We start from the raw sequence: 12390 nt of genomic DNA on the forward strand, positions 1-12390 counted from the left end.
TGCCCTAAACTGGTAAAATTTTACCAGAAATAGGGTAAATATGGTAAAAATTTACCAATAATTGTGGTAAAAACGGGTGGTAAAAATCACGAGAAAGTGGTAAAAAACGACCTTAATTATAGAAAAACCTCGCTTGTACACAAAACGCAAAAATAAAAAAAAAATTGTTTTCATTATTATCTTTATTGATTGAAACAACACTTAAACATATTTTTCTTGATTCTACTGCTCTGGCCGCGAAAACTGTTGCGCAACCTCCTGGATTTGCTGGGCACCGGCCCCATTCGACCTCGGTATCACTGATATTCAACCTGGAATAAAATTGCTCATTAGTTAATTAGATAATTACAGGGATATAAAGGGATAAGACAATGGCTGATAAATTGATGTTCATCTCTAATGATGATACACATCGTTACCCCTTCTGTAGATTACAATAAGTGATTGAAATGTTAGGACACTCAACTTAATGAACCAACCAATAAAAAATCAATAAAAGTACCCAAGGTTGTTAGGCCAAAGAATAAGAAAATGTTATTTGAAAACTTTGGGGGCTAGTGTAATTTACAGCCCAATGTCCCATCCCTCCCTACTAAATATCTAATCTATAATACAAAGTAGAACGATGTCTGTCCGTCCGTCTGTCCGTCCGTCCGTCCCAAAGATAAAGCCTATACTCGCTGTTTACGCAAATGTGTCAGAACTTCCCCCCCCCCCCTTACTCTCACACCTAAATTTTTTCTTTTGAAAGCAAAAATAAAAGTGTGTAGGTTCGACTCCCCCTCTCCCCCCTCATTCATTTCCTACAGGCATCTTGACACGTGGCAAAAAAATCAGCAAACTTATCTAACTAAACATCTTTGAAAACGCAGAACGAGAAAAAATAAAGGGAAAGCTTACCTGGAAAACATAAGCAGTAACAACATCCCTGGCTAACAAGAACATGCTGTGTCCATACTACTCGGCATCATAACAGGGAACCCGATCTTGTCTGCCTCCGCCTTCAAGGTGTCCAGGCTCTGGTCCTCTCCGTGGTAACCGTGGATTACAGGTACGTTAGCGGCTTCCATGATCATCTAAAAAACAGGTTAAATATTAGAAAAATTGTAACGACAGACTTCTTTTAAATACACAGTTGCTTTTCCTAGAGCCTACTTGTGTTTCGTCTTAAAAGAGGATGGTTGGAGGGTTTTTACCAATGAAAATATTCGAGGTCATTTTTCCAAGAAGCGGTGTCATACCCCCCCCCCCCGCCAAAAAAACAGCATAAACATTCCCTGAAAATTATGGAAGACCAGAAGATTGAGATCGTACAGGACAAATGAACAGACATCCTGTTACTCCGGTATAGTATAGAGTGTTATTTTTTTCTACTTGAAATCAACCAAAATAAGTTCCTGAGTAGCTACTCTATCATTTACCTTAGATGTAGACTTGATACCCATATCTCTAATGGCAGTGGACGGTGGACCAACAAATATAACTCCTTTCTCCTGATAAAAAAAAAATTTAAATTAAAAGGTAGGTATCATTCTTATTAATATAATATTACATTCTTGAAATTAACCAGAAAAAAACGTAAGCAGTACAGTGGCGTGCACAGGGTTTTTACGGGAAGGGATGTAATCTTAGAGGTTTTTAAAAAACGGGGGGGGGGGAATCTACATAATTTTAATTTTAAGGGGTGTGTTGTCAACCCCATTCCTCACACTAATGACCGTGGACAAGATAATGAACGAAATATACATATATAAATCCCCAAATATATTGAACAAAACAACACCTTAGATTAGTTCAGACACTGCTAGTTTGAATGAACCAATCAAGATTTAAAGTTGTGAGCTAACGTGTTTATAAAACTTTGGGTACCAGTATAACTTCCAGTCTAATATCCACTCCCTCCCTGCAGTCAAATGGAAAATATTACCTGTCCAGGGATATAAAATACACGTGGATATTATTAATGACATATCATGGAAATTTGTTGTCATGAATTTAGGTTCCTAACATGGACTTCATATATTGGTCAGATCGTTTACCCAGAAGGAGGTAAGGGGGTGTTGTAAGGGAGGAATAAGGGTGTATCTTTATTTTAGCCCGCTGTGAGTACCGCTTTATTAGAGTACATGAAAAACTGGTGTAACATCCAGGTAATAATATATCCATTTACCCAAGAATCTTAAGGGATAAGACAATGGTCGACAAATTGATGTACTGTACATGTACAACCCCATTGATGATACACAAAATTACCCCTTACATAGATTACCTTTTGTGGTTGATACGTTTGGACACTCAACTTAATGTACCAACCAATCAGGGATCACTTAATCCCCAAAGTTGTTAAGCCAACGAATAAGAATACGTTATTATAAAAGTTTGGGGACACGTGTAGTTAACAGCCCATTGTCCCCTCCCTCCCTGCATTTACCTGGCAAAGATTAGCAAACTCGACATTCTCGGAGAGAAATCCATAGCCAGGATGTACAGCATCGGAGCCGGTTTCCGCCGCAACCTAAGATAATACAGTGTATGGTCAATAGTAACTAAGCCCCTAGAGGCCTCTAGGGGCACTTGAGTTAGTGGTGAGTTGAAATAGATCCCAACATTTTTTTATTTTAGTTTCAATAGAAAAAGTAAAAAAAATCCATCTTAAGGCTTAAATATGATCAGAAAATAGAATAAAACCAACTCAGGACCTATGTGATGCCTACCTAAAATAGAGAACCCAATCGGATCAGTAGTTATTTAGAAAAAAAGTCTTACTGCTTTATATAATAGGATGATGCATATAAGAGTTATTTTAAATCTTAATAGGTAGATTCTTCCAAGTTTCAATTTAAATTATCAATCACACCATTAAGCAAAAAACAACACCCATTTTTTTTGCAATGTGAAAGGTGTGGGGAGGGGGGGGGGGGCTGGGAAAGAGCCGACCCACTACCTTGAATTTTAATTTTTCAAAGTTTTTAAAAAATAAAATTTTTGGGGTAATTTTTCTTAGGCCTATAAAAAAATCCATGTATAAATTAAAACCTTTCCGAGACATACAATAAGCTTCAATGTAGAGGAGAGACGTGTACGTACGCTAGATATTTCGCTACAAACGAAGACAAACAAACATCCTGTTACTTTTATTTAAGGATTATTTTAATCAATCAATTCTTGTAATGTCCATCTAAAACTAATACCTAACAGTATAATGTCAGAGATATAAAGGGATAAGAAAATCTTTAATAAAGCAATAAAAGAGATGGTAGGCATTTAAAGTTAGCAAATTTGGAAATTACACTAATATATTTTGTTTATATACTAAATTGTTTAAAGTAAAAAGGTTCTTTGTCTTTAGCTTAAGATTTCGATAACTACTAAACCGATTGAGTTCTCCTTTATAGGTAGGAAAGCTTCTCATATGATACGGAATGGTTTTAGACTATATTTCTGTCCCCTATCTATCCTTTTTAATACAGAGCCCCTAAATGCTAGGGCCGCAGCCGCTAGCAATATCTAAACTAATCTTAAAATTTAAAATTTTACCTTGGTGGAGGGGATCTACCACCCCCTCTGCCACCACGTCCTCTGAAACCACCCCTGTCCCCTCCACGGTCTCTGCCTCTAAAGCCACCCTTATCACCTCCCCTTCCTCTAGAGCCACCTCTGTTATTTTTAAATGTTTTCATTTTGAAAAAAAAAAATTCGATGATTTTTAGTAAGTATTTTGGAAGATTAATTTTAAATTTTTTTATCTTAGGTACTGCTGTTTTATTAGCGCAGCAACTTTATAACAAAACTGTACGTCAGTCCATGGCGAAATTACAAAAAATGCATTGCTTTTAAACGTTACATTTAATAAATAGGCCTACCTAAAGATTTTCTAACTTTTACTTTTTAAAACAAAAACTTTCCTAGAGTAATGTGGGGGGCTGCGTCTTTCATACCTATCCCCGCCCCCACCCCGGCCTCTACCTCTGTAAGAACTGCGCCCCCTATCACCTCCGCCTCCACGTCCCCTGCCTCGTCCCCGGGATATTTCCACTCTCAGCCGTTCACCGGCATATAATGTACCGTTCATTTCCTTAAAAAATAAAGTGAAGTAAAAATAACTTCAAGACCTGAAGTTTGTTTAATAACAATAAGGTAAAAATAAATCAAAACAATTCCCTATAACTTAAAAATACCTCCTACCCTTGTGGAATATTCTAAACCCTTCTTGATCTCCCTAAACCTAACTAAAAGCAGTAGTGAAAGTTTCAAACAAAAAATTCAAGTAATGAAAAGGTGAAGGCAAGCCTTGACTTTTAAGGGGGTGGCAACACCCAGCCATTTTGTTGTAAAGAAACCAAAATATTGTTTGTATTATTATACAGATCTACAAAGATAAATATAAGCTGCGAAACTTTTCTGTAACTTAATTCTTCAACTGCCCCCTATGTTTCAAATGCTGATCTGAGGTCTTGTTTCTTTACAATCTAAATAAAAGAATTTGTTATAATCAAAAACTATAGGTATGAAACTAAAAAAATACGACAAAAGTAGAAACCTTATACTTTTTAGCTAGACCAAAATAATCAGTAGGTAACAAGTTTGAAATAGATAGGACAATTCCTACATGCTTGAATTAATGATAATAGCTATGAGTTTCGTCCATACAGACCGGCCATCCAACACTAATTATAGAAAAGCTTCGCGTTTACAAAAAACATAATTCCCTTCCACAAAATAACAATGATAACGTTTATGAGAGTAAAGCTCTCAAATAAGACAGTGGGACAAACGGAATTTTGTTGGTAAAACTTCAAGGATTTTAAGGGATAAGGCAATCCCCGATAAATTGATCCACATCATTAATGATTATTAACAAAATTACATCTTTATAATTATAATTTTTTTTTCAATTTTGTACCCCCCCCCCCCCCCCCCCCCCGACTACCGACGAACAAGTATTTTAGGTTAGGTTAGGTTTTAGGCTAGGGAGCCGAGCGCTGCGGCTAGGCAGGCAAGGATAATACCACCTACTCTAATGAATGTAGAATATACGTGGATATTACGACAGGGGGAAAAAATTGTCGTTATTTTAGCTTGCTAACATGAAATTCGTTTATTGGTCAGTTTGTTCAACCAGTAGTAGGGTAAGGATTGGGTTTAAAGAAGGGGGGTATCTTTATTTTAGCCAGCTGTGAGCATCTCCTTATCAGAGTAAATGAAAATGTGGTACAACATCCCAGTAATAATATATCGATTATTTTTATAAACTTTAATGGAAAAAACATTAAAAAAATAATATACCTGTCTAGCTAACACTCTGGTAAGGGTTTCCATTAGATCTTTTCATGAAAATACCCTTTCTCGAATTTCATTCTTCTGCTAACCTAAAAAGTTACTTTAGGGGCCTAGAAATACATGTACAAAATTTCAGCTCTTTATCTCTACTGGCGACCTAGCGCCAGGCATGTAAAATATCACCAGATAACAGTAGCACGGCGGTTTTAACAATATCTCAGTAATGTGCAGGTTTTAAGCTCTTCTGCATATTTCAATTTAAACACATAAGGCCAAAGATATTATATCCAAAAAATCTTTTGTCAAAGTCTACTCTACACCTAGCGCCAGTCAGTTTTCTAAAATCATGCATTTTATACCTGTGAAAAATGAAATCGCCAGCGCTAGGTGTAGAGTAGACTTTGACAAAAGATTTTTGGGATATCATATCTTAGGCCTTATGTGTTTAAGTTGAAATATGCAGAACACCTAAATTCACCTTCCAAGCCATTCTCTATGCATTTTAAATTTTTTAATGAAATAACGGGATTTCAAAACTGCCTTTTGAAAAGGCCTAAAAAGTATCTTTTTTTTTGTCCCTTTTTTCACTGTTTATAGTTACAACTGATTAAGATATTATTCTCAGTTAAAAAAAAATTGGCGCTTCCAGCACCAAAACCGGCAAAAACAGGCAGTTAAACTTCTGTACCCCTACTTAACCCCCTAACAGACCCCCCCCCTCTATTTCGGCTCCTGTTACAGATAGAAACGTAAATTTTTTTTCTTGTGGTTATGTGTATTTTTAGAGAAAATTACTTTTCTATTCATAGCGGTCAGACCGCTCCTTATCCGCTTTTTTAGCAGACAGCCGCTAAATATTAAAACTGCTGTAGAGCAGCCAATTTTGAAGATAAGAAAACCAAATTTAATGACGAACTATTATTTTTTATAACAAAAAAATACCTTTTCTGACCATCGCCGAAAAATGACAAATAACAGAAACCGCCAATTTTGGCGGTAAAATGGCGGCGCTAAATAATATTTTTATCTGTTTATAGTTACAATTTATTAAGATATCATTCTCAGTTAAAAATTTTTTTTGCGCTTCTAGCACCAAAACCGGCAAAAACAGGCAGTTAAACTTCTGTACCCCTACTTAACCCCCTAACAGACCCCCCCCCCCTCTATCTCGGCTCCTGTTACAGATAGAGACATAAAATTTTTTTCTGGTGGTTCATGTTTATTTTTAGAGAAAATTACTTTTTCAGTCATAGCTGTCAGACCGCTCCTTATCCGCTTTTTAGCAGCCAGCCGCTAAATATTAAAACTGCTGTAGAGCAGCCAATTTTAAAGCTAAGAAAACCAAATTTTATGATGAACTATTATTTTTTATAACAAAAAAATACCTTTTCTGACCATTGAAAAAAAAGACAAATAACGGAAACCGCCAATTTTGGCAGTAAAATGGCTGTTGGCGGCGCTAATTAATATTTTTATCTGTTTATGATCACAATAAAAGACTTCATACAAAAATTGGCTGATTAAGGTCCAGAAAGGGGCAACACAGTTAATTGTTGAAACTAATGTAACAGATTTTTATTTTAGTCAGATGCCAGACGCAGGCAATTAAATAAATTAACATTTAGAAATAGGAAAGAAAACAAAGTCATTCCTAATTAGGACAGAAGTCACTGAAAATTGATCTAATTGATCTAAGGAAGGCTACTTATGTCCTTCATCTAACAAAATCTAACTTAAGGGAGGTGACTTATGTCCTTTGTCTGACAAATTCTTACATTAGGAAGGCTGCTCATGTCCTTCATCTTGCAAAACTTAGCTTTTCTGTCCTTCACATAGCAAAACCTCACAAAACATAGCTTTTCTGTCCTTCACATAGCAAATTCTTGCAAAACATAGCAAATTCTTGCAAAACATAGCAAATTCTAGCTACACATAGCAATTTCTTGCAAAACAGAGCAAATTCTTGCAAAACCTAGCAAATTCTTGCAAAACATTGCAAATTATTGGAAAACTTAGCTTTTCTGTCCTTCACATAGCAAATTCTTGCAAAATATAGCAAATTCTTACAAAACATTGGTAGTGCGAATGGGGCGCTTGTCCAATATCATGGTATGGAGATCGCTCTTCTATGAGTACTACTAAAAATCCTACTTTTACTGCAATACACATAGACATTCTCATTGTCGGTTTGTCAGTTTAGAATGCTTTTCCCTTTACTCCCACAAGTATAATACGAATTTGGTTGAGCCCGTGGTAGCTCAACAAAGACCCACGCGAGGTATTATATTGCTTTAATCTAAAAATAAATGGCTGGTTATGGTGTTCGATCTATATCATATAAGTATATTAAGCACTTAAGAAGGAAGAAGGTTTTATAAAGTGTATTTACATTACAAGTGAATAAGTTAAGTATGAAAGTATTTACAGGATAAGTGATAATAATCATAAGTAGAGTAGGACAGAAAATGCTCTAAGTCCAAAGCATTGAATTGTGCTAAGTGTTAGATCTCTTACATAAGACCTAAGCTCAATTCATGCTAAGTACTGAGGGACCTAAATTTAAACTACAATGCATGCCAAACAACTAAGTCATTACCTTTAAGTCAGAAGAACTTGATGGTTTGAGAGTCAATGAATAACTGAGATATTTTAAGAAGTGCAAGTTATAACAAAAACTATTAATAAGGATCTAAGCCCTTGTCTGTTTAATAAAGTGTTTGTATGTTAAACTTGTGACGTAAATCAAACTATGGTTGTAGGCATACATACTAGTACAAGATGGTTACATGGTTACTTTAACAATAAACATAATGTTTTAATAAGCATATAACAATATTCAATCAAATACAGTTTACCATGATTAGGCTAGCGTTACCCATATAAGGTATTATATTGGTAAGGATAGGCTAATAAATACGTAAAAACATATAAAAAGTGCCTTAGGGCTAGCTAGAGTAATTGTATCTCGTGCCTGAGTTATGCGCGATAATTACCATGGCATGTCAATCAAATATTCAGATCCAAGTTTTATATGGTGTAAAATTTATAGTAAACATAGGTAAGTGGACTAGATGCGAAGCATTTCTGTGAAAGTCTTGTTTGTACGTTCAAAGAATTTTGAAATTTGGGGATCGCATCTCCAACATAGCAAATTCTTGCAAAACATAGCAAATTCTTACAAAACATAGCAAATTCTTGCAAAACATAGCAAATTCTTGCAAAACATAGCAAATTCTTGGAAAACTTAGCTTTTCTATCCTTCACATAGCAAATTCTTGCAAAACATAGCAAATTCTTGGAAAACTTAGCTTTTCTGTCCTTCAAATAGCTAATTCTTGCAAAACATAGCAAATTCTTACAAAACATAGCAAATTCTTGCAAAACATAGCAAATTCTTGCAAAACATAGCAAATTCTTGCAAAACATACCAAATTCTTGCAAAACATAGCAAATTCTTGGAAAACTTAGCTTTTCTGTCCTTCACATAGCTAATTCTTGCAAAACATAGCAAATTCTTGGAAAACTTAGCTTTTCTTTCCTTCACATAGCATAGAATTTGCTATTTTTTGTAAGAATTTGCTATGTTTTGCAAGAATTAGCTATGTGAAGGACAGAAAAGCTAAGTTTTCCAAGAATTTGCTATGTTTTGTAAGAATTTGAAAATCTAGGAATCAATCTGATTTGACACACAAAAAGTGTAGAAAAGTATGAATAAATATATATGATTGATCACATGGTACCTTCTGAATAAATTATGACAAATAAAATAAAAATGAGGGACAACAAAACTTATGTAGTACAATAAAAAAATATGGATTTTTTTTGTTATAAAAAATAATAGTTTGTCATAAAATTTGGTTTTCTTAGCTTTAAAATTGGCTGCTCTACATCAGTTTTAATATTTAGCGGCTGGTTGCTAAAAAGCGGATAAGGAGCGGTCTGACCACTATGACTAGAAAAGAAATTTTCTCTAAAAATACACATGAACCACCAGAAATAAGTTTTATGTCTCTATCTGTAACAGGAGCCGAGATAGAGGGGGGGGGGTCTGTTAGGGGGTTAAGTAGGGTACAGAAGTTTAACTGCCTGTTTTTGCCGGTTTTGGTGCTGGAAGCGCAAATTTTTTTTTTTAACTGAGAATAATATCTTAATAAATTGTAACTATAAACAGATAAAAATATTATTTAGTGCCACCATTTTACCGCCAAAATTGGCGGTTTCCGTTATTTGTTGTTTTTCGGCAATGGTCAGAAAAGGTATTTTTTTGTTATAAAAAATAATAGTTCGTTGTTAAATTTGGTTTTCTTAGCTTCAAAATTGGCTGCTCTACAGCAGTTTTAATATTTAGCGGCTGGCCACTAAAAAGCGGATAAGGAGCAGTCTGACCGCTATGACTAGAAAAGTAATTTTCTCTAAAAATACACATAACCACATGAAAAAAGTTTTATGTCTCTATCTGTAACAGGAGCCGAGATAGATGGGGGGTCTGTTAGGGGATTAAGTAGGGGTACAGAAGTTTAACTGCCTGTTTTTGCCGGTTTTGGTGCTGGAAGCGCCAATTTTTTTTTAACTGAGAATAATATCTTAATAAGTTGTAACTATAAACAGTGAAAAAAGGGACAAAAAAAGATACTTTTTAGGCCTTTTCAAAAGGCAGTTTTGAAATCCCGTTATTTCATTAAAAAATTTAAAATGCATAGAGAATGGCTTGGAAGGTGAATTTAGGTGTTCTGCATATTTCAATTTAAACACATAAGGCCTAAGATATGATATCCCAAAAATCTTTTGTCAAAGTCTACTCTACACCTAGCGCTGGTGATTTCATTTTTCACAGGTATAAAATGCATGATTTTAGAAAACTGACTGGCGCTAGGTGTAGAGTAGACTTTGACAAAAGATTTTTTGGATATAATATCTTTGGCCTTATGTGTTTATATTGAAATATGCAGAAGAGCTTAAAACCTGCACATTACTGAGATATTGTTAAAACCGCCGTGCTACCGTTATCTGTTGATATTTTACATGCCTGGCGCTAGGTCGCCAGTAGAGATAAAGATCTGAAATTTTGTACATGTATTTCTAGGCCCCTAAAGTAACTTTTTAGGTTAGCAGAAGAATGAAATTCGAGAATGGGTATTTTCATGAAAAGATCTAGTTTCCATAGTCTTAAACCACTCCCGGATTAATTCTTCCCATAAAGTTAGTCCACTCAAAACCTAAAACAAACGAACTTATTTTGACAAGTAGAAAAGTTGGTGGAAAAATAATTCATCTAAATTAATGAAGCAAAAATTCGTCCCCAAACTTCATTTTTAATTCTTGATACAGATTTTAAAGGGTGGGGCTTAAAGGGTGTTAACTCCACTCAACCCGTAAAACCCCTTATTTGTTTCCCTTCAAAATTAAAAAAAAATATATTAGATTACCAACCTCAAACCTTTGAAATCCCTCATTTTATCCCTCTTAAAATTAAAAGCTTGACGTACAATCAACCATTGGTTGTCTTTAGGACGATTGGCAAATAGATCTGATTCCTGTACTGTAGAACAAATAAAACATTATGGAATGGATATAGAATATACGTGGATATTGATGACAGTGGAAAAATTGAAGTCAATTTAGGTTGCTAACATGAAACTCATTCAATGGTCAGTTTGTTTATCCAGTAGGACGGGACGGAATGGAGTAAAGGGGGCGAATTAGGGTTATCGTCATTTTAGCCCACTGGGAGTTTTACTTTATTAGAGAAAATAAAAATCTAGTGTAACATCCAAGTAATAAAATATCTATTTCTGCAGGTTATCTTAATTATAGTATAGCTAACATTACCTCTAGAAACTGATCCCAAAGTTCACAGGACACAACAACATAGAGATTAGCCTTGATCCATGTGACAATGAGGGTCTGGAAGATGGCCTGGGTCAACCTTCCTCCAAGGGTGTCCTCCCTGATAAGCATAGATAACTATTAACTAAAGATCTAAGAACAAATTAAATATAAATAGGCTATTTTTATTTAAGTGTGTAGGTAGGTATAAAGTATACTTTTTATCTAAAAATGGTATTTTTGTCTCTGATTTTATTTATCGCGTCGTATTATAGACAGCTTTCCGCGACTGGTAAAATGAGAAATTTTCAGATCAATAGCAATTTTGTTAGCCCCGAGGGGCCAAAGGACTGGCCTAACAAAGCTGGTATTGATAATATAATTTCTAGACTATTGTTCATAGAAAATTGTCTGTAATACGTAATTTTTCAGTATGGCCCAGAACCATTTTTAATCCAGGGGATATTTATCGGTTTCAAAGCCATACTGGAAACTCTTTGTTTTCAAATTTTTCAATATTGAAAAAAAAATTTCTAAGAGGATAATACCAAAAAAACAATTTAATGGACATTTTATATAATACGAAAAATTTCTTCCTTTCCCTGTACCTTATAAAAATCGTCGGAAAAAGCCGTTTTTTAAGCAAACAAAAGCGCGTTTTGCTCTATCTGTGAGATATTATGAATAAGATAATGTTAAGATGAGAAAAATTTACGTTCACAGTCCCTTTAAAGACACAATACCTGTAATAATAATGTACAAACTTTTCAACCACTAATAATACCCTGGCCTTTCTAATTAAAGCCTAGGCAGAGCAATGCTGGTTAGCTCAAACGTGTACCGTGGTTTCTGTAGAACTGTTCTTCTGAAGCCAATACAGGGTTACGAAAGTTTAAATTGATGTTTTTTTTTTTAATGTTAATATTAAATGTAATATAGTTTTGTAATGACATATAAAATATATATTCGATAGAATATAAAAAAATATAGTGCATTCAATATTAAAAAAAATATTTAAATATATATATAGTTGTTAACCATATATGATCCATATAAGAATCTATTTCCGGCCGGGTTCTTAAAAGATATTGCCGCGTTTTTTCGACATTTTTTAAGCTATGAATAACAAGCGCGACATTCGCGAAATCTAAAAGAGTATACAATGATTTATTTAATTATTTCGCTTTTGATGGTACGGCCTTCATAGAAAAAAAAAGATTATCTTCAATCCATTTTTGCTGCATATTAATTAATGCATCTTTTTAGAGCTGTGTTAGATATTAG

The 12390-nt window shown here is 34.5% G+C and overlaps 1 protein-coding gene and 1 long non-coding RNA gene across 2 annotated transcripts; both read right to left on the reverse strand.

Moving 5' to 3' along the window:
- Nucleotides 1-164: 164 nt before the first annotated feature.
- On the reverse strand, nt 165-4348 carry LOC145303972 (uncharacterized). The gene is made up of 6 exons (XM_080145678.1): nt 3906-4348; nt 3538-3657; nt 2432-2515; nt 1422-1493; nt 901-1076; nt 165-311 (listed from the first exon to the last, which is right to left on the reverse strand). Exons 1-5 carry the CDS (start codon nt 4070-4072, stop codon nt 1073-1075), a joined length of 447 nt encoding a protein of 148 aa, XP_080001804.1. The 5' UTR covers nt 4073-4348; the 3' UTR covers nt 165-311; nt 901-1072.
- Nucleotides 4349-10433: 6085 nt separating this feature from the next.
- Nucleotides 10434-11989, reverse strand: LOC145303974 (uncharacterized). Its single transcript, XR_013873885.1, has 3 exons — nt 11850-11989; nt 11110-11227; nt 10434-10496 (listed from the first exon to the last, which is right to left on the reverse strand). It is a non-coding gene; the product is annotated as an uncharacterized LOC145303974 (long non-coding RNA).
- Nucleotides 11990-12390: the final 401 nt, after the last annotated feature.

Source organism: Acartia tonsa, chromosome 2 (genome assembly GCF_053477335.1).
Source record: "Acartia tonsa isolate MP-2025a chromosome 2, ASM5347733v1, whole genome shotgun sequence".
Lineage (NCBI taxonomy): Eukaryota > Metazoa > Arthropoda > Copepoda > Calanoida > Acartiidae > Acartia > Acartia tonsa.